The 22,461-nt window shown below is 46.9% G+C and overlaps 1 protein-coding gene across 3 annotated transcripts in view; it reads left to right on the top strand.

Moving 5' to 3' along the window:
• Window positions 1-22,461, top strand: part of FAM193A (family with sequence similarity 193 member A) — a 577,965-nt gene that overhangs the window by 313,540 nt on the left and 241,964 nt on the right. For all 3 annotated transcript variants that reach the window (XM_086964186.1, XM_086964185.1, XM_086964184.1), the window contains exons 12-13: window positions 10,017-10,170; window positions 10,276-10,455. In XM_086964186.1, coding sequence (XP_086820312.1) covers window positions 10,017-10,170; window positions 10,276-10,455 — 334 coding nt within the window. The remainder of the gene's footprint in view (window positions 1-10,016; window positions 10,171-10,275; window positions 10,456-22,461) is intronic.

Here is a 22,461-nt window from a genome sequence, read left to right as displayed (position 1 = left end):
GAGGCAGAGGCAACTCTATACGCACTTCCCCCTCAAACAACAAGCAGTGACTTCCTTACGCTACCCCCGATCATTTCACTCTTGTTGGGGGACGTCTCTCCCAATTTCTACCTGTCTGGAATACAATCACCTCAGACAAATGGGTTCTACAAGTTATCCAATATGGTTACTGCCTGGAACTTAGACACTTCCCCAAACATTCTTCTAAGATCACATGCAACGTCACAAGAACATCTCACCCTTCTCAAGCAAGAAGTTCTCTCTTTGTTGGAGAAAGGAGCTATAGAACCAGCCCCGCTACAATATCAAGGGGCCAGTGTATACTCCCTGTACTTCTTAATTCCCAAGAAGGACAGCTCTCTCAGGGCCATACTAGACCTCTGAAAACTAAATCTATACATTCAATCGGACCACTTTCATATGGTGACAGTCCAACAAAGGCTCCCGCTCCTTCAGCCAGTCGTCTTTCTGACCTCTTAACTTAAAGGATGCCTATTTCCATATCCCAATACACCCTGCTCACTGCAAATACCGCGGGTTCGTGATAGCAGGCCAGCATTATCAATTGAAAGTTCACCCATTCGGAGTAGCTACCGCACCCAGGGTTTTCACCAAATGCCTTGCAGTAGTCTCAGCTCATCTACGAAGACCACACATTCACGTCTTCCCATACTTAGACAACTGGCTCATAAAAGCCAGCTTACAACAAAGCTGTCTACGTCACACTCCCAAAACAGTGCAGTTGCTCCACGATCTTGAATTCACAGTAAATCTGTTCAAGTCCAACACAAGCGTATTTGCGAGTCACTCTAAATGCACAAAAGGCTCTGGCATACCTCAATCCAGCCAGCGTTCACAATATGCAGACTCAACTCTGTTGCAGCTTCAACACTCATTGCCAGCTCGAGTGTTCATGCAGTTATTCGGGATGATGGCATCTTTGTATCATAATAGTCCCTCATACAAGACTTCAAATGCGTCCTCTGCAGGAATGCTAAGCACGTCAGTGGAACCAAGCTCAGGTCTGTTATCAGATCTAAAATTGGTGGATGGCCGCACCCATCCCTCTCTGCAGTGGTGGAATACACAAAACCTTTCAAAAGGGCGGCCTTTCATCGACCCAGTCCACAGATCGTGCTAGCAGCAAACGCATTGCTCACTGGTTGGGGAGCTCACTCCTCCTCGGTTTGTGTCCCTAGCGCCAAGAAACTGCGTGGTGTATGTGCGCTTTATAAATATTTTAATTCTTTTTTTTTATTTTTAACTACAAACGCAAACAATTCAGGGCATGTGGAGCTTACAGCAAAAGCAGCTTCACATAAATCATCTAGAGCTGCTAGTGACTTTTCTAGCGCTCAAAGCATTTCAAGTTCATCTAGTAGGCAAAGCTGTCCTGATTCGTACAGACAACATGAAGGCAATGTACTACACACAAAAACAGGGGTGGAGACACACTCCAGCTGTCACTAATAGCATAGACCATCTGGAGATGGGCCACACGTCACATAATGTATCTCCTCGAGGAACACCTTCCAGGAGTAAACAATCAGATTGCAGATCTACTCAGTCGTCAAAGACAACAGATCCACGAATGGGCACTCCACCCTCAAGTTCTCCTCCCATTCTTTCAGATGTGGGGCTTTCCAGACATAGATCTGTTTGCCAGAGACCTAAACGCAAAATGCCCAAGCTTTGCATCCAGGTATCCACACCCATTGTCCAAAGGCAAAGCACTATGGATGAATTGGTCAAGGATATTTGCCTACGCTTTTCCGCTTCTCCCACTCATTCCATTAGTGGTTCGGAAACTCGACAAGCGTCCCCGACACTAATTCTAGATGCTCCCACATGGGCCTGTCAACCCTGGTTCACAACCCTGTTGGAGCTCTCAGTAGTTCCTCACCAAAAACTACATCTCACACCCAATCTCCTCACGCAGAGCAGTGGAGAGATAAGACATCCAGATCCCAGTCATCTCAACCTTACGATCAGGCACCTGATGTCTTAGTTTGGATACCTCAATCTCCCGAAAGTGTAGTGTAGTTCCTATATTCCCAATGGGCTCTGCGCATTGGAATAACAAACAGCAGTGTAGACGTAGGACTGAGGTCTCTAGGTCTCTACTGACTATGTTAGACTTAATTAGTTTTGCCAGCTAGCTCAGAGGTCACTAGAAACTTACTCGAATGAATAGGGAGGAGTTAACTTCCCTGATTTAGACAAGAAGGGATTAGCTTCTGACAACCATATAACATGACAACTTTGCTCCCCCAGAATAAGGAGTCCATCTCCAGAGTCGTGTGAAAACAATAGACAACTATTTCACTCAGTCAATCGTGCATGCTTAGTTCCACCAGAGTGCAGAGAAATAGAGAGATGGGTGTTTTCAATAAAAAGGTGTTATTTTATTGAGCAGCCTTCTTTCTCTTGCAAGAGAAGTGAATTGCTATTATTGTAATACTTATCATGAAGTAAAGTGCGTACAGTAAAAGGAGTATTATAAAATGATACTGTAAAAGCATTGATATGGTTTCTTAGCCATATGTCACTTTAAAAGATATATAATATTTACATACATAAAAACATTGACTAAACGAACTCAACTGGTGCTTCTAAGATACGCCTACCCCGGTATACTTGACCTAAGCCTAATACCTGGGAAGGAGTAAGTAAGTTGCAGTTTTAAGTTTTTTGTTTTTTTTTGCCAAGAATCTGAATCAAGAATTCTCTCTAAGGTTTGAATCAGCTCCGTACCTTGGTTATAGAATGAAGGAGGTCTTGTATCTCGTTTCTCAGGACTTGATCTTCCAGTACCCAGCAAGGGTGACCAGAAACACCGGAGCTGATTTCTCGGCGTGAGAAAAGGCAGCTTCTCCAGCGTGTCAAAGGGGAGGGGCGGCTTCCTTCGGCTCTCGCATCAGCTGGGCTTCGGATAAGTAGATAACCGCTCTGCTCCACACCACTGTGTGTTTGCTGAAGGCAAGTGTTGGTATATTTATACCTGGAATGTGCCGTGTTTGACGTAAGGTTGGACATAAGACTTCAATAAAGATGTCACTAAGAACTGGCTGTTCCTTTAGTGCTCGCAGGAGCTCAATGACAAATCAAAACAAAGTCATGGGGAATCCCCAGGTTACTGAAGGTTTGGTGTGTCGAAAGAACTCGTTGTGCTCTCTAGGAATCTAAGGAAGTAGCCTTGCCGTATTTGGGCTGCGTGGGCTATTGCTGAATATGGGTAAGATTCGTATGTCTTCATTAGGACATGATTTATCAAAACCGCATAAGTACATGAATCAGGGATTATTAATTAGGGTCCTAGATACATTCACAACAAAAGATTGCATGAACATCATCAGAGAGTCTAGACTTCCTACCACAAGAGCCTGCTATGCAGCATAGTGGAAGCGGTTTGTGTTATACTGTAATAACGATCAAATCCAACCGATTGATGCTTCACTTCAAAACATTATATGCTATTTATTACATCTGCAGCGTTCAAATGTACGCTCACATGTTGCTTCAATAGCTGCATTCCTCCAGAATAGACGACATTTGTGTCTCTTCAGAGCTCAAGTGTGGAATCTCAACATTGTCCTCACCAGACTGATTGGTCCACCTTTTGAGCCATTGCATGGATGTGAGCTGCAATTTCTCATTTGGAAGGAAACTTTCCTCATAGTTATCACATCACTGAGGAGAGTAGGTGAGCTTCAGGCACTAACCATACAAAACCATTTTTACAAGTACACCAAAACAAAGGGGTTCTTTGTACCGACCCTAAAGTTCTACCCAAGGTAATTTCTTCCTTTCATATCAACCAAACTGTTGAGTTGCCTGTGTTCTTCCCTCAACCAGATTTGGTGGCAGAACGTGCTTTACTCACCTTAGATGTGAAAAGAGCATTACTCTACTACATAGAATGGACAAAACCTTTCCATAAGACAAAACTACTATTTGTGGCTTTTGCTCCACCACATAAAAGGCTATCCCATATCAAAATCCGGTATTGCACGGTGAAGAGTCAAGTGTATTCAAACATGCTATGCAAAAGCAAAACTAACATTGACAATTTCCCCTAGAGCGCACTCCACACGCAAACTAAGGGCTTCTATGACATTACTAGGAAATATATCCATAGATGACATCTGCAAAGCTGCAACATGGTTTACACCTCACACATTCACAAAACACTATTGTGTAATTGTGTTAGCAAGAAAGCAAGCTAGTGTGGGCCAAGCCGTTTTATGTACACTATTTCAAACGACTGCAACAGCTACAGGTTAGCCACCGCTTTGGGAGATAACTGCTATATAGTCAATACAAAGAATGTAATCTACAGTTCACATGCCTCGAATGGAAAATGCTACTTACACAGTATGTATCTGTTCTTGGCATGTAGAGCTGTAAATTCACATGCGCCCACCCGCCTCCCCGGGTACCTATACCTGTTGCAGTGACATTTTACTTAGATACATATATACATGGATATCTCTTTCTACTACTCTCACTAACTCCATTATCACCCGCTGCGGGAAAACAAACTTACAATGGAGTCGATGCCCATGTGCACTATCACCGAAAGGAGGAGTCACCTACCTAGTGACTGGAAAAGACTTCTTCGAAGAAAAACAAAGTGCAAAATAAAATAAACAAGAGAGCATATCATACTCAGGGCCTCGCAAAAAAAAATTGTGTTAAATATACTTGAACATATACACTAAAAATTGCATTGTAAGAACCTTTGTGCAATCATACCAGTAAGTACCAAGTGGCATGAAAGGGCCAAACTTGGGACCAACTTTGATGCAATGATGTGCACTAAAAACTAATACTGTGAACCCCGGTCACTATAAAGCGCTCTGACGTCTTTAGATTCACAAAATCAGAAATCGATAAACTGTAGAATAAAGTGTCGAATCTGGATGATTTAAACCTCAGAGGCTTCACTAATATGTTTATATTAAAACCAACAACCAACATCGAAGCACAACAGTTACACTGTAAACAAAATGAGGTTATAGGGTACCCTTGTATTGCATGTATTGTCTGAGCAACCGGTGGCCTCTGCAAATTTAAAGGGGTTGTGAATGAGCAGAACACGCTGCCCTGGTGAGATGTAATCACCATGTGAAACCACCAGCAAGGATTTGCATGAAAATCCTGCTGTTCACTCAGGCAATACATCAGATCTTTCGTTGCAGCGCTGTCAGACTGTCCGTATTCTGGTCTGGACATCAGATTTTCCCTACCCTCATCTGTTAGAACATTTCAGATCCCTTTCTTTCAGGATACAATCTATTATTCAGCGAAGAGGGGGCTCAATTACAGGGTGCAATGGGAGCTTCTTGAGGGAGCTCAAATTCAGCACGCGCACGATGAAAGAAAAAACACGCGAGTGGTGCGCTCGCGGGGGGAAAAAGTAAAAAAAACAGCTGTACGTCTGGCGAGTGGTGTGTGATGTGCGCGCACAATTACGAGAGAGGAAAGCGATATGGCGCATCTGCTCGTCATTGTTCGCGCAACCGCATGCCCGTGGCCAGCAAAAGCGTAGCGTCTGGTAGGACTTTTGAAAACCCACAGACTAAATGTCTCGCCAAGCAGCGCATGCGCTGACTCAGCGAGACCTAAAAAGGATACGGACGTTGCGAAGTCCATGATGGCCTTACAATCACCTTCCAAAAGAGGGTCCTTTTGTCGCTCATTTTACAGGAGCGGCTCCTAAAATGTCTACTTACAATCCCACCTCCTCTTTCAAGGGCTACAATCGGTCACCCTCTTCAAGAGGTTACTTTAAAGGTGGCTATGAAGGAAACTACGGCAAGGGAAGATGCGGAGGTAACACAACACGCACTTCCCCTGCAAACGCCAGTGACTTCCTTTCCATACCGCCGACCATTCCATTCCTGTCAGCGGACGTCTTTCCCAATTTCTATCCATTTGGAATAAGATTACATCAGACAAATGTGGTCTACAAATTATCCAATCTGGTTATTGCCTGGAGCTTACGAGCACTCCACTGAACATTCCTCCAAGGTCACACATCATGTCACAAGAACCCTTCACCCTTCAAAAGAAAGAGGTTCTCTCCTTGTTGCAGAAAGGTGCAATAAAACGATTCCCTTTACCATACCAAGGACCAGGTTTGTATCCCCTCTACTTTTTCATTCCCAAAAAGGATGGCTCTCTCAGGCCTATATTTGACCTCCGGGAACTAAATCTATAAATTCAGTCTGACCATTTTCATATGGTAACACTCCAACAAGGGTTTCCCTTTTAGCAAGGCGACTTTCTCTGTACTCTAGATTTAAAGGACGCTTACTTTCATATTCCAATACACCCTACGCACCGCAAATACCTCAAGTTTGTGGTAGCAGGTCAGCACTATCAATTCAAAGTACTCCCATTCGGAGTAACAACTGCTCCAAGGGTTTTCACAAAATGCTTGGCAGTAGTCGCAGCCCTTCTAAGAAGGTAACATATCGATGTCTTGCCATACTTTGAGCCAGTCGTCTAACAGCGGTCTACACCACACACAAAATCCTGTCCAATTCTCCATGAGCTAGTATTCACAGTAAATCTGTCCAAATCCATCTCCAACCATCCACGTCGCAAGCATATCTAGGAGCTACTATAAAAACACAGAAAGCACTAGGATACCTAACTCCAGCCAGAGTTTGGAATATACAAACCCTGATGTCTGTTTCAACCTCAACACTCCTTACCAGCTCGAGTTTTCATGCAGTTACTGGGAATGATGACGTCTTGAATTTTTATAGTTCCCTATGCAAGACTTCAAATGCATCCCCTACAGGAATGCTTAGCAAGTCAGTGGAACCAAGCTCTCGGTCAGTTATCAGATCTAGTGTTGGTAGACTGCCGCACCCATCGCTCTCTTCAGTGGTGGAACACACAAAACCTTTTAAAAGGGCGACCCGGTTCCACAGATAGTACTGACAGCAGACGAATCACTGACCGGTTGGGGTGCGAATCTCCAAACCCACACAATTCAGAGTATTTGGAGCTTGCAGCAGAAACAGCTTCATGTAAATCATCTAGAGCTACTAGCGATTTTTCTGGCGCTGAAAGCATTTCAAGTTCAGTTAGTAGGCAAGACTGTCCTAATTCGTAAAGACAACATGACAGCCATGTACTACATACAAAAACAAGGAGGGACACAGTCTCCAGCTGTCACAGCTAGCACAGACCATCTGGAAATGGGCCATACATCCCCAAATATCTCTCCTAGCAGAACACCTTCCAGGAGTAAACAAACAGATAGCAGATTTGCTTAGTTGTCAGACACAACAAATCCACAAATGGGAAATACACCCTCAAGTTCTCCTCCTATTCTTCCAAATGTGGGGCTTCCCACACATAGACCTGTTCGTCACACATCTAAATCAAAATGCCCAAACTTTGCATCCAGGTATCCACACCCATTGTCCAAAGGCATTGCACTATGGATGAATTGGTCAGGGATACTTGCTTATGCTTTTCACCTCTCCCACTCATTCCATTAGTCGTTCGGAAACTCATCAAGTGTCCCTGACACTAATCCTAGTTGCTCCCACATGGGAACGTCAACCTTGGTTCACAACTCTATTGGAACTCTAAGTAGTTCCTCACCAAAAACTACATAATCACCCTGTGTGGGAAAACAATCTAACAATGGAGTTGATGTCCATGCACACTATCACCGAAAGGAGGAGTCAACTACCTCGTGACTGAAAAGTTTCTTCAAAGAAAAACAAAGTGCAAACATCCGGATTAAACACTAGATGGCAATCTATGCACAGCAGTTGACTCTACAGCTCCATATGCCAAGAACAGGTGCATTCTGGGTAAGTAGCATTTTCCTTTTAGGTGGCTCCCTCAGATCTAGAAACTAGATCTGCGATGACCTACGAAGAAAGAAGACTAACCTGTAGATGACTGCCTTGGTCCTAGCCCTACTGGCCTGTCTCCGCTTCGCCGAACCTGGGCCATGTCTTGCAGGTAATGACCTCTGAAACCCTGGGAGGACTGCTGCCTTTGAAAAAGATGACAATATCCCGTGGACAGTGGACCTGTCCAAAAAAAAATAACTTCCAAGGACCCCCGGATCTGCGTCTCCTGCCCACTCTGCACTTCACGCCCGAGTCTGAGTGTCTCTCCTGTGCGATGAAGTCTCTTCGGCGATCCTGACCTAGAGTCCAAAGTTGAGTGACCTTCCTGATCTCCATGGCAGTGCCCAGGTTGCAGTGTGTATCCAGAGGCTCTCCCTGACTGCGACCGACTACCGTAAGAAGACTGTTGTCGAAAGGCACCCCTGCACCCGAAGTCCCTGGGCCTTGGTTAGTTGAACCAACAGTGCCCCTATGACCCCATACATCTCTACTTACCTTGGGTGTCGTTGGTCTTCATCCTGCAACCTCCGGTGCAATACCTGCAAGCTTGTTAGCCAAAGGAAGAATCTCCTTTGAAAAGCATTGGGCGCCTGATGCAGAAATTGCCCCTGCACCCGGCTGTCCCTGTGCCTCTGGTGGTGTAGGTTTGGTGCTGCTTTGTGCCCCCCGTGCAAGTCCTACCACTAAAGCTTGGCCCCCTACAACCGATCTACCTACCTGCAAAAAGTGTGGTTCCAGCACCCCCATTCTCCATTGAAATGAATTGGGCTGAACTCAGAGTTGGACCCCTGCACCTAGCCGCCCCTGTGCCGCTGTTGGTGCCTGACCCTTGCTGACCTTTGAACCCGAAAACTGGAATTGTTAGGGTGTTACCTGTTTAAACACAAAAAAATCCCTATAGTATAACATTGAACTGTTCTGAAAATTTTTTAAATGTCCATTTTTCAAAGTGAAAAGCATTTTTTTGTTAAAAACGTAAACTCATTGCGAAGATGTTGTTCTTAAAAAAAAAAAAAAAAAAAAAATCACTTTGCCACTGGATTCAAGCTACGCTGGCTGATGAGGGGTGGTACCCCGAAACCGGTCCCAAGATGCTTGTTTCCGGTTCAGGGAAGACCAAGCTTGCCAGTTCAGGTTGGACTGTTCCCATGAGTGACAGGGTCAAGACTGATTTGCATATGACTGGATCCAAACTGGGGTGGTGTGGTGAGCAAAAGAATGATGGATTTAACCCATATCCTTGTGACTGGGGTGAATGTTTGCATTGTCCAGCATTCCGTCCATAAATTGTTTATTTTGCATATGTCGCACTAAGTGGGAAGGGTATGTGCAGACGTGTGTCCCATGCCCACCACACCACTGGATTCAAGCTAGCCTTGCTGATTAAGGGTGATGCCCTGAAACCGGTCACAGGATGCTTTTTACCGGTCTAGGGAAGACATGGCTTAGCAGTTTGGGCTGGACTGTTCCCATGAGGCACAGGGTCAAGACTGATTTGCATATGGCTGGGTCTGAACTGAGGTGGCGAAGTGAGCTAAAGAATAATGATGGATTGAACCCAGATCTGTGACTGGGGATGAGTGTCTGAAAAGTTTCAGCGCTCCGTCCCCTTGTATTTGCTTAAAAAAAAAAATACGAACAAAGTATATTTTTCTAAAATTGATGTGAATCTCCTTCTTGACCAGAGTTAGGGGGCAGGCCACAGGCAGGCACTCGTATGTTTGTCTGTGAAACACTGACACTGACTTCCCCAGATCAAGCCAGGACCTAGCTTATTTGAAGGATTTCTGTTATGTTGGAGTGCTCAAGCAAATTCTCCAGCAATTCATGGCACAGTATGTATCCTTATTAACTTTCTAACCGGAAGCACAGGTATAATTTGAGCTTTAAAGAAAAGAGCCACATGACTGTTCATTCACTTGCAGATCGGATACTCGGGAGGCATGCAATTACACCATAATTTTCAAATAATGTTACTTATGTTTGATCCTTAAGTTCAGGTTGGGACTCTTGTAAATATTGTGAGTGTGAAAAACATTTGACCAGTTAATGAGAGATTTTGTCAAAATCATTTTTTGTTCGTTACATGATTAAAAAAGTTAATATACTCATTGAAACATTTGTTTTTAGTGGTAGTGATGATGAAGATGTTGCACCATTATCAGCAAAATTTGCTGATATTTACCCGCTAAATAACTACAATGACGCTGAAGTTGTAGCCAACATGAATGGAGTCCATACTGAACTAAACGGCGGGGGTGAAAACATGGCACTGAAAGATGAGGTAGTTAATTTTATATGGCATGAATCTTTTTTTTGTGTGTGTATTTATTTTGATAAATAGTGTTTTACTACTGTTTTAATTTTCTTTTATAAAATTAATTTCCAGTCTCCGCAGATGAGTAGCACTGGTAGTAGTTCGTCAGACGTAGATGATGACGAAGCAGATGGAGAAAGCAGTGGTGAACAGTCATCGACTCAAAAAGAAGACATTTCTCTTGGAAAAAGGCCATCAAGGAATAAAGAAGCAAAGCTGGATAGTCCACCACCATCTTATCCTAGTCAGCAGGTATGTTGTGTGGACATTAGTAGTTATCATCTTTGTAAGGTGCTCTGTATCAACATTTAGGTAACTCATTAAAACCTTGTTTTAAAGTCCATTGCTAATAGAAAGCATCTGTTCTAATGAAGCTTTGCAAAATCAGAAAATCATTTTTCAGTTGTTTATCATAGTAAAGTTTGCCAGTGCTTCTCGCATTTGTTCACTCCTACAGATTATATATTCCCCTCTCAGTTTACATTTTTGTGGTTAAAGTGGGGTACCTGTGTACCTATTTGATGTAGTTTATCAGACACCTGAATGAGGTTTTGATTCCCTCTTTAGATTGCTCTGTCTGGTTGCAAAATACTTCTTTTTGGGCTTGCCAAGAACTTACAATGGGCTCACAGCTTACCATTAGTTGACTTTATTATCAATTGCTTCATATTCTACATCAGTTCTCCGTTGTATGATTTTTCCCTCGCCCCCCCCCCCCCCCCCAGACACCAGTGTTCCGTGTGTACTCCTTATTGTATTTATTTATTTATTTGAAAAGTTTTATATAGCGCAAACAAGATCTTTACAGATATCAGATCGCTTTACAAGGACAAGGGGGTGATAGAATAATAGTATGTAATAGTTGAGGTAATTAGGTACAAGGTGCATAGTTACATAGGTATATCAAAATACAAGAGGTAGGTCAAAATTGAGGTAGTGTAGGTACAAGGTGCATAGTCAACAGGTGCGCCAATAATCTAAAAGTACAAAAAGAAGGAGCATATACTTGTTTAAGCGTTCTCAAAATGCTTTTGGAGATAGCATAAAGGTAGGCATAGTTGAGGTAAATGAGTACAGGGTGCATAGTCATACAGGTGGATCAGTAATACAAGAGTAGGAATAGTTGAGGTGGTGTAGGTACAATATGCAGAGTCAGACAGGTGCATCAATAATATAGAGATATACAAAGAGGGAACGTATACAATCAACTAAGTCGATAATACAAGTAATACACATAGTCCAAGGGGTCAGGCAGGTAGTAAGAGCGGATTCTTGGAAAGTGCCGAATAATAGCTCATGTGTATTTAGCCATGAGAATCGCTTTTACTTCTTTCTTAAAAAGTTTGTTGGAGGAGAAGAGCCTGGTTTCAGGAGGGAGTGAGTTCCAGATCCTGGGAGCCATTCCGGAGAAGGAGCGTTTATAGGTTTTTTCCTTCCGAAATCTTCGGGGCTTCAACAGTAGATTGTTTGTGCTTCTAGTAGTTCTAGAGCCACCAGAGATTGTCAGCTTTTGAGTGAGGTAGGCAGGTGAGTTCATGTGTACCGCCTTGTGTGTCATGCAGGCGATTTTCAGATGTATTCTGGCTTCAAAAGGTAGCCAGTTCAGGGATTTAAAGTCAGGGGAAATATGCGAGTGCTTTTTTGAGCCAGTGATGAGTCTCGCTGCAGCGTTAAGGGATGCTCTTAGGGGTGCCGTTGTAGTTAGTGGGAGCCCGCAGAGGGCGGTGCTACCGTATTCTATGTGCGGGACGACTATGGATTGTACTGCAGTTTGGAAGTCTTTGGCTGGAAGGAAGGGTTTAAGTTTTCTCAAGGTATTGATTTGGAAGTTCGCTCCTTTGGTTGCCTTGCTGATGTGCTGCTGCATGTTGAGATTGGCGTCAAGTGTTATGCCTAAAGATTTTGCTGAGTCTACGATGGTAGGTTGTACATTTAGAGCAGTTAGGTGTTTAAGCCATGTTTGAGCGGTAGAGATTTTTGCGGGAGGTGCGATCAGGAGGAACTCTGTCTTCAGCGCATTGAGTTTGAGGTGATTCTCGGCAAGCCAGGATTGGGTGTTTCTGATCGTGGTGTTCAGAAGCATGATGTCCTTGGGAGATTGTATTTTGAGATAAAGTTGGGTGTCATCGGCATACATGTGAAAGTGCCCGTTGGATGCTTGTAACAAGGTAGTGAGAGGTTCCATAACTAGATTGAACAGTGTTGGGGAGAGGGAGGATCCTTGAGGGACGCCTAGCGAAACATGTACCGGAGAGGACATCAGGTTGTTGCTTTTGAATCTCTGAGATCGGTTGTGTAGAAAGGAAGTGAACCACTTGAGAACAGTCCCAGAAATGCCCATTCTTGTGTTTAGTAGTTCGAGTAGGTTCTCATGTTTAACTGTGTCGAATGCTGAAGAGAGATCAAGAAGGATGAGGAGACAGGTATCGTTTTGGTCTAGGATTTGGAGAGCGTCGTCAACTATGTGGGTCATAGCAGTTTCGGTACTGTGCCCTGCTCGGAAGCCTGATTGATGAGTGTTGAGGAGATCAAACTTATCTATGTGTTTAGTCAGTTGTAGCTGTATGCATTTTTCCAACAGTTTAGCGAGAGTGGGAATATTTGTAATAGGACAGTAATTGTTTAGATCAGTGGGGTCTGCTGTTGTTTTTTTTTTAGTAGCGGTGTGACTTGTCCGACTTTGAGGGCGTTAGGGATGGATCCTTGTTGAAGAGAGCTATTGATAATCTTAGTCCAGAGTGGGAGGAGCAAAGGGATAAAGTCTTTTACAGCGTTAGCAGGGAGGGGGTCAGTGAGATGATTGGATGGTTTCAGGGTGCTGAGCAATCTGCCGATTTCATCTTCGGAGTAGGTGCCAAAGGATGACCATGTAGCATTGTTCTTTGGTTCACACATTGCTGTGTGTTGGGGGTTGGAGTAAAGGATTGGGTCATTGAGGAGATCGCTTCTTATGTTGTCAGTTTTTTGGTTAAAGAAAGCAGAGAAGTCTTCACAGGAGGGTGTAACGCCCATGGAACTGAGTGTCTGGGGTTGTTCTTTGGATTGTGTTCTGATTAGCTCAAACAGTTTTCTTGGGCGTTTTTTTGCTTGGGCGAGCTGGAGGCTAAGAATCTCTTTTTGAGCGTTTTATTTTCCTGAAGTAGGCGTTTCTCTGTTTCTTCAGGGTTTTTAGGTGCAGTGCAGAGGGGGCTGATCTCCAGGTGCGCTCTGCCATTCGCATGGCCCTTCTATCTTCATTGAGGCTTCCGTCATACCATGGGTTGGAGATCTTGGACGAAACTCTTTTCAGTTGCATGGGTGCGGCCTCATTGATTATTGTGGTCATAGCATTGAGATAGTGGTCAGTCAGGAGTTGGACGTCCGTAGCACCGGGAGGGGGAGTAGGAGATTGCAGCTGTTAGGCGGTAATGAGTTTGGGTTGAGTTTCTTCATGTCTCTTTTCCAAACTTTGGGCTTAGAGGGTTGCACTGCGTTAAATTTAACCTTTTCATTGATAAGGAAGGAGACAATATGATGATCTGACCAGTCACAAGGTTGGATTGACTCAAGTTGAAAAGCGTCCTCTTTAGAGATGATGAGGTCGAGGATAGAGCCTTTCTCATGGGTCGGGCTATTGCATATTTGGGTGAGATCAAGGGCGTTGAGGAAGTTTTTGAGGCTCTTTACCACTTTGTCATTGCAGTCATTCCAATGGAGATTGTAGTCGCCAAGGAAAATTTGGGTGTTTTGCCGTCCTGAGTTGGTTGAGATTGTGTACATGAGTTGTTGGGAGAAGGAGAGCTTGTCCCCAGGTGGGTGGTACATGATATGTAGTGAGCATACTGGTTTGCTTTCGCTGATGACATCCAGACAGAGGTATTCACAGGAAGTAAGGGAGGGGGCGGACGCTCTAGTAACTGAAAGGTTGCTTCTGTAAATACAGGCAATTCCGCCGCCTGTCTTTTTGGGCCTGTCAAGTCTAATGATACAGTAGTTGGGGGGATTAGGATATCCATGATGGGTGTAAAAGAATCAGACAACCATGTTTCAGTCAGAATGGCTAGGTCCGGTTCCAGAGAAATGATTAGATCAGCGACCTCCGCAGAATGTCTTTGGGCCGATCTGCAATTGAGAAGTATGCATTTGAGTCTATGGGTGCAGAGGGTGGTGGAAGGTTCTATAGTGAGGGGTACATTTGTGAGGTTGTTGGGGATGGAGCCTCTGTTATGCGTGTGGTGCCTGAGGGGGTTGGGGATAATCGTTGGGATGGACAGATGGTTGGTGGCTAGGCGGTTTTGGGGAGCCGGGACGTACGAGTGGAGAAGGGTGTGGAAGTCATGGTCTGAGACCGTGTTGGTAGTGCGTCTGGGGCGATTGGTGGTATTGCGAGAGGGGATAGAGGTCCAGTGTGGGGGGTGTTGTGTGATGAGGCGAGTAGGAGGTGAGGAGGAAGTGTTGTTAGGTGTAAAGGTGGTATTTCGATTTCGATTGGTGGTATTGTGATTGCGATTGGTATTGCGATTGGTGGTATTGCGAGAGGGGATAGAGGTCCAGTGTGGGGAGTGTTGTGTGGTAAGGCGAGTAGTAGGTGAGGAGGGCGTGTTGTTAGGTGTACAAGTGGTGGTGGGAGGGTGTCTGGGGTGTGTGGGGTGTGTGAAGAGCAACTCTTTGATGGCGTGTAGTTCTTCTTTCATTTGTAAGAGAGTGGACATAATCATGTCCAGAGTGGTGTTGGGTGCGGAGTTGGGGAAGGGTACTGACGGTGAACAGGCGTGTAGGTTACTGGGGAAGGGGGGGAGCCGGGGTGGAGAGGTGGAGCTGGTGAGGGGGTTAGAAGTGTTAGAGCGAGGAATGATGTTAGGGTTGGTGTTGGCGTTATTGGGCAGTGCATCAGTGCTAAGAAGGGAGGGGTAAATGGTGGAGGTTTGGAGGCTCGGGGTAGCGGGGGTGGAGGTGGGATAGTGGGGAGTGAGAGTGGGGGGTGAGAGGTTAAGGGAGGGGTGAAGGCTAGGCGTGACGGGAGTGCCAAGTGTGGGGGGGGGAGATAGGCGGAGATAGTCATGTTGTGTGGGGTGCAGTTGGGGAAGGAGGGGTGTGCTGAGAAGATTGGTGTGAGGGATGGGTCGGGAATGCATAGTGTGGGGGGGGATATGGGAAGAGAGAGAGTCATGTTTCGTTGGGTGCAGTTAGGTGAGGTGGGGTGTTTTGAGAAGCTAGTTGAAGGTGTGATTGTAGGGTTATATGGGGGGGGACAAGGCGGTGGCGATGAGGGGGACGCTAGAGGAGGTGGGTTCGGCGTCTAAGATTGAAAGGTGTGGGATGTCTGTAGATGGAGGGTGATAGAGTAGAGTAATGGGGGGAGTGAGGAGGTGTGTGTTAGTATTAGGAGGTGCTCTGGGGTCCAGGGTGTTGGGGGTAGAGTTAGGAGGTGCTGTGGAGTCCAAGATGTTGGGAGTGAAGGCGGGAAGGTGTGAGCTCTGAGATTTAGAGAGGTATTCTTTGAAGGTGGGGAGCAGGATGTCTAGTAGGTCTAGGTTTCTATCTGTGGATTGGAATAGGATGGTGCCGTTGTTGTAGATGGTGATGGTTGCTCGAGCAGGATAGCGTTGTGATGGTGTGATTGAGAGTGTTACACCATAGGCAGTTTTCCTAGTGGTCGAGACAGTGAGTAGGGTAAGGAGTGCTTTTCTCCATAGTGCTCTGCGTGTAGTGTATAGGATGATATCATTGCTCTTTGTTCCATTGTTGAGGGAGAAGTAGGTGTCTACAAAGGGGGTTTCAGGGTGGGGACTTCAAGAAGTTGTGCTTAAACTTTTTTGCGTTTTTTTTGGTGAGCCCGGGGGGGTAATTTATTTTATAAGTGTGTTTGCCCATGGGTTCCATGTTGTAAGTAGGGGGAGAGGTGGGTAAGGGGGTATGCGTGCATGGGTGTGGGAGAGGCGCTAAGGTGTGAGCGAGGAAGGAGTGGGTGCAAACGTAAAGGCGTGTGAGCAGAGGAGTGGTGATTTAGATTAGTCTGGTATGGCCGCTTCATTAGGCATCATGCGGTGATGAGGATTGACTAGCCTAAGATGGTATGAGCGTGTAGATATAGTACCGTGCTGTGGGAATAAGATAAAGTAGTAGTATCACCAAAGTGGGAGACTAGCTAGTCTGTACGGTGAACAGTAATGATATGTACAAATACAAACAGGTTACAAGGGTTAAAAGTGATACTAGTGAGCACCCTACATATATGATGTAGCAATTGATGCTATACATGAGAGAAAGCGAGATGGGCGCAGGTTATAGAAATGTGCGAAATGTAAGTAGAGGTGCAATGCAAATATACATGGAAGTAAGAGTGTAATACTGATGCTGTACAAGAACGGAATACATGTGCAAACAATAAGTTACAAGGATCAAAAGGTGAGATTAGTGAGGTGCGGGACGGTGGACAGTAATGATATGTACAAATACCAACAAGTTACAAGGGTTGATAGTAATACTAGTGAGCACTCAATATATGAGTTAGCGATTGATGCAATACAGGGGAGAAAGTGAAATGGGTGCAGGTTACAGAATTGTACCAAACATAAGTAGAGGTGCACTACTTGCTCTTACCCTCATGTGTAGCTCTTTGGTGTGCTTCTCCTTCTGCCTCTCCACTGCATGTTGCTATATCCATGTGCTGCTCTCCATCTTGTCTACTCTGCCCCCGCTCTTTGTTGCCCTCCATCATGTTCTGCTTTGCCCCTCCCCCTCCTTGATTCATTTCTCCCCACTAGTTCCTCTGTTGTGCCCCAACCCCTCTGGGCCAGTTCATATTTTTGTGGTGCCCCTTGTTTTTTTGGATGGGCCCACAACTGTCAATTGCTGCCAGGCATTCCATAACACCAAAAACGCTATTGCGCACATAGTATTTTTTCTTTTTACTGATCAAGTGCAATCCGCTGTCTTTGATCGGACGAAAAGAAAGGAAAGTGGCACCTGTGTCGTTCTGCAGGCCTGAGCATGCCTACTGAGTGACTTGCGTAGCAACATCGGGTCCATCATTGCACTGTTTTTAATCTGATGTGTAATCACAAGCTGGCTGCCAATAACAGCTAACTGAAATCAAGCAGGCAAATGTAATAAGTTCAGTTCCAATGATAGGTGGCTTCTATAAATGGTGACGTTCTATTTTCATTCCTGTCACAATTTTCCCCGTTCAGGCTTTGCTATTTTGGACTTCTGTGAGAAAGTAGAGATAATCTGAGGACATGGGCCCACACACGGCTGAATCTTGAAGCCACAGTTCCACACTTAAATTCCGCTCCCGCATTGGTACCCCTGGCTGGCCAACACCTCCCTGTGCAAGAATCCCAAAACCGGCCCTTGACGGGTGAGGCTAAAAGGGAAGGCACTCCTGCCACACAGGTGCCCTCCTCAGCGCTCCCACTCTCTCTTACTGGCCTGCTGACTTTGCACGGAGCCGGCGCTCCTTCCACCTGGTCATTCTGGACTGCTCCTGGGCCGGAAGAAGGGGCTTTAGCCTCTCTAAACCCCCTCCAGGCTCCACCAGCTGCAGCCGCGCCTCCCCCGGGTTTCTAGGTTAGCGTGACGGCAGCAACACTTCCGGCAGCCTTCCCCCGCCTCCTCTGACCAAACTTGCGGGAACTCCTGGAGTAGGAGCTCCGACAACGCGGGCCCGCTCCTCAGCCCCTGGCAGTATCTCTGAGGTCCGGGCCGACACTACAGCTCAGCCGACCCTGCCAGAGATGTCCGGCGATCAGAAGGCCTGGCGAGGACAGTTTTGGGGGCAGCGCAGCAGCGATTCTTTTTCCATCCTCGCGCATTAACCAAGGGCTTGAAGGAGGGAAGGAACCAGCCCTCAGACGGGGATTCCTTTCCGCAATTTTGTTGTTCTCCTTTCGCAGTGGAAACGCCTCGCGGGGGGGGTTGGGGGATAGGGGGCAGGTCCCAATTATTCTTTGCAGTGCGGGGCTACCATAAACACCACTTAGAAAGGGGAATCAGAAGACGGTGGTGATCCTGGGCAATCTTCACCCGGCTTGTCTTTAGGAAAGGGGAGCACAGCAGCGCAGGCTCTCACAGGAGTTCACTCACCACCCTTCCCTCTGGCAAAGTCGGTGGTCCCTCAGCAGCCTGGCAGTCTTAAGTTCTGCAGGTAGAGGGGGGGGTAGAGGTTGGTCACTCTTCCCCACAGCAGGGCCAGATCAGCAGGTAAGAGGGCAGCAGCCCCTAGGAACCATCAATCTGGTCAGTTGGAGCAACCCCCTCACGCAGCAGTTTGCACTCCAGCCGGTCCTCAGAGTGGACAAAATGGCCCCCAGAGCCTTCCCTTATATAGACTAGCCCCAAGTCATTAGAGTGGACCGGAAGTTTCTTGAACCCTAAAATGCTTTTCTATGGACCAGGGCTCTGAGGTAAATTCTAATCATGCCACCATTTTAAAAGAGCGCACCTGCACCTCAGCACTGAGCAGCAATGTTGAGGCTCCCGAAGTCCACACAAAAAAAAGGCGGGAAAAATAAAAGTGAGAGGGAAACCACCCAAAAGGCTTACCGGTCTACCAGAGTCTAGTCTGCATCTCTTATCATTTGGCCTCTTGACATCAGTCCAGTATGGATAGGCAGCTCCACTGCTTCTACTCGGATGCAGACTCAATTACTGTAGTCTCGTCCAGCCAATGAGATGGATGCCACCTATCTTGGGCTGTTGGCTGAAGTACACTGGGCTGATGCCATCACCAGGGCAGTTGCATCCTAACTGGGCTGATACGTTCACAAAGGTAGTCATGTCCCTGACTGAGCCAATGCACTTGCCACCACACCAGTTGCAGCCCCCAATCTTCAAGGATAATCCAGCTCTACCCAGGCCGAGTGTCCTCATGTCGACTACAGCTCTGACTGGGCTAACCCGATCACTAAGGCAGTTGCAACCTCAACTGATCCATTGCATTTACATAGGCTTTTCTTGTTTTCCATCAGAAATCTTATGAGACACACAACTGGTGCTCTGCAGCACGTGTCACTGCTGACTTCGCTCTCAGGCATCCACTTTCCCTGGATCCCCCTCCAACCTTGGAGTTGTTGGCCTTTCACAGAATGTCTGGCAACACTGTCAGCACACCAAAGAAGACAAAGGGATACATTTATTCCCATACCTACCTGATTTGCTGGTAAAGACCAAGCTCTTCATTGTGCCAACACATCATACATGCAGTGATGAAGATGCTCCACAAGTTAGAATGATCTTTTAACCTGGTGAAATCATCCCCAATTCAAGTGTGGGGAAAAAATATTACTGGGATTGAGTCTCCATTGAAGGGTTAGCCTCTGACAGCTAAGACTTTATGGAAACCGATGGGAATGATGATATCTTGCATAGCCTTCAAACTCGATGACTTCACAGTCACACTGTAAGAGTTGCTGCAGATGCAATGCAAACAAAACAAGTGATGGACCGAATGTGGATCAATGTCACACATTCATCCCAGTCAAAAGATCTGGGCCCAAATCCATCGTTTTTTTGCACTCCACACCACCCTGGGTTAGACAATGGCGATATGCAAATCAGCTCTGACCCTGTGCCCCATGGGAACAGTCCAGTCCGAACTACAAAAGCCATGTCCTTCCCAGAACGGAATCAAGCATCCGAGGACCGGACCGGTTTCGAGGTAACACCTCTCATCAGCCCGGCTAGCTTGACTCCAGTGGTGTGGAGTGCCTGGGACCCACGTCTGAGCATCCCCAGCGCACTTATGGCGGTATTGCAAACAAAACAAGTGATGGACCGAATGTGGATCAATGTCACACATTCATCCCAGTCAAAAGATCTGGGCCCAAACTACAAAAGCCATGTCCTTCCCAGAACGGAATCAAGCATCCGAGGACCGGACCGGTTTCGAGGTAACACCTCTCATCAGCCCGGCTAGGTGTTACCTCGAAACCGGTCCGGTCCTCGGATGCTTGATTCCGTTCTGGGAAGGACATGGCTTTTGTAGTTCGGACTGGACTGTTCCCATGGGGCACAGGGTCAGAGCTGATTTGCATATCGCCATTGTCTAACCCAGGGTGGTGTGGAGTGCAAAAAAACGATGGATTTGGGCCCAGATCTTCGGACTGGGGTGAGTGTGTGACATTGATCCACATTCGGTCCATCACCTGTTTTGTTTGCATATTCCGCCCTAAGTGCGCTGGGGATGCCCAGACGTGGGTCCCAGGCACTCCACACCACTGGAGTCAAGCTAGCCGGGCTGATGAGAGGTGTTACCTCGAAACCGGTCCGGTCCTCGGATGCTTGATTCCGTTCTGGGAAGGACATGGCTTTTGTAGTTCGGACTGGACTGTTCCCATGGGGCACAGGGTCAGAGCTGATTTGCATATCGCCATTGTCTAACCCAGGGTGGTGTGGAGTGCAAAAAAACGATGGATTTGGGCCCAGATCTTCGGACTGGGGTGAGTGTGTGACATTGATCCACATTCGGTCCATCACCTGTTTTGTTTGCATATTCCGCCCTAAGTGCGCTGGGGATGCCCAGACGTGGGTCCCAGGCACTCCACACCACTGGAGTCAAGCTAGCCGGGCTGATGAGAGGTGTTACCTCGAAACCGGTCCGGTCCTCGGATGCTTGATTCCGTTCTGGGAAGGACATGGCTTTTGTAGTTCGGACTGGACTGTTCCCATGGGGCACAGGGTCAGAGCTGATTTGCATATCGCCATTGTCTAACCCAGGGTGGTGTGGAGTGCAAAAAAACGATGGATTTGGGCCCAGATCTTCGGACTGGGGTGAGTGTGTGACATTGATCCACATTCGGTCCATCACCTGTTTTGTTTGCATATTCCGCCCTAAGTGCGCTGGGGATGCCCAGACGTGGGTCCCAGGCACTCCACACCACTGGAGTCAAGCTAGCCGGGCTGATGAGAGGTGTTACCTCGAAACCGGTCCGGTCCTCGGATGCTTGATTCCGTTCTGGGAAGGACATGGCTTTTGTAGTTCGGACTGGACTGTTCCCATGGGGCACAGGGTCAGAGCTGATTTGCATATCGCCATTGTCTAACCCAGGGTGGTGTGGAGTGCAAAAAAACGATGGATTTGGGCCCAGATCTTCGGACTGGGGTGAGTGTGTGACATTGATCCACATTCGGTCCATCACCTGTTTTGTTTGCATATTCCGCCCTAAGTGCGCTGGGGATGCCCAGACGTGGGTCCCAGGCACTCCACACCACTGGAGTCAAGCTAGCCGGGCTGATGAGAGGTGTTACCTCGAAACCGGTCCGGTCCTCGGATGCTTGATTCCGTTCTGGGAAGGACATGGCTTTTGTAGTTCGGACTGGACTGTTCCCATGGGGCACAGGGTCAGAGCTGATTTGCATATCGCCATTGTCTAACCCAGGGTGGTGTGGAGTGCAAAAAAACGATGGATTTGGGCCCAGATCTTCGGACTGGGGTGAGTGTGTGACATTGATCCACATTCGGTCCATCACCTGTTTTGTTTGCATATTCCGCCCTAAGTGCGCTGGGGATGCCCAGACGTGGGTCCCAGGCACTCCACACCACTGGAGTCAAGCTAGCCGGGCTGATGAGAGGTGTTACCTCGAAACCGGTCCGGTCCTCGGATGCTTGATTCCGTTCTGGGAAGGACATGGCTTTTGTAGTTCGGACTGGACTGTTCCCATGGGGCACAGGGTCAGAGCTGATTTGCATATCGCCATTGTCTAACCCAGGGTGGTGTGGAGTGCAAAAAAACGATGGATTTGGGCCCAGATCTTCGGACTGGGGTGAGTGTGTGACATTGATCCACATTCGGTCCATCACCTGTTTTGTTTGCATATTCCGCCCTAAGTGCGCTGGGGATGCCCAGACGTGGGTCCCAGGCACTCCACACCACTGGAGTCAAGCTAGCCGGGCTGATGAGAGGTGTTACCTCGAAACCGGTCCGGTCCTCGGATGCTTGATTCCGTTCTGGGAAGGACATGGCTTTTGTAGTTCGGACTGGACTGTTCCCATGGGGCACAGGGTCAGAGCTGATTTGCATATCGCCATTGTCTAACCCAGGGTGGTGTGGAGTGCAAAAAAACGATGGATTTGGGCCCAGATCTTCGGACTGGGGTGAGTGTGTGACATTGATCCACATTCGGTCCATCACCTGTTTTGTTTGCATATTCCGCCCTAAGTGCGCTGGGGATGCCCAGACGTGGGTCCCAGGCACTCCACACCACTGGAGTCAAGCTAGCCGGGCTGATGAGAGGTGTTACCTCGAAACCGGTCCGGTCCTCGGATGCTTGATTCCG

The sequence above is a fragment of the Lissotriton vulgaris genome, chromosome 3_2 (assembly GCF_964263255.1).
Source record: "Lissotriton vulgaris chromosome 3_2, aLisVul1.2, whole genome shotgun sequence".
Classification (NCBI taxonomy): domain Eukaryota; kingdom Metazoa; phylum Chordata; class Amphibia; order Caudata; family Salamandridae; genus Lissotriton; species Lissotriton vulgaris.
Note: the sequence above shows the minus strand (reverse complement) of the source record. Positions and strands in the feature narration are given on the sequence as shown.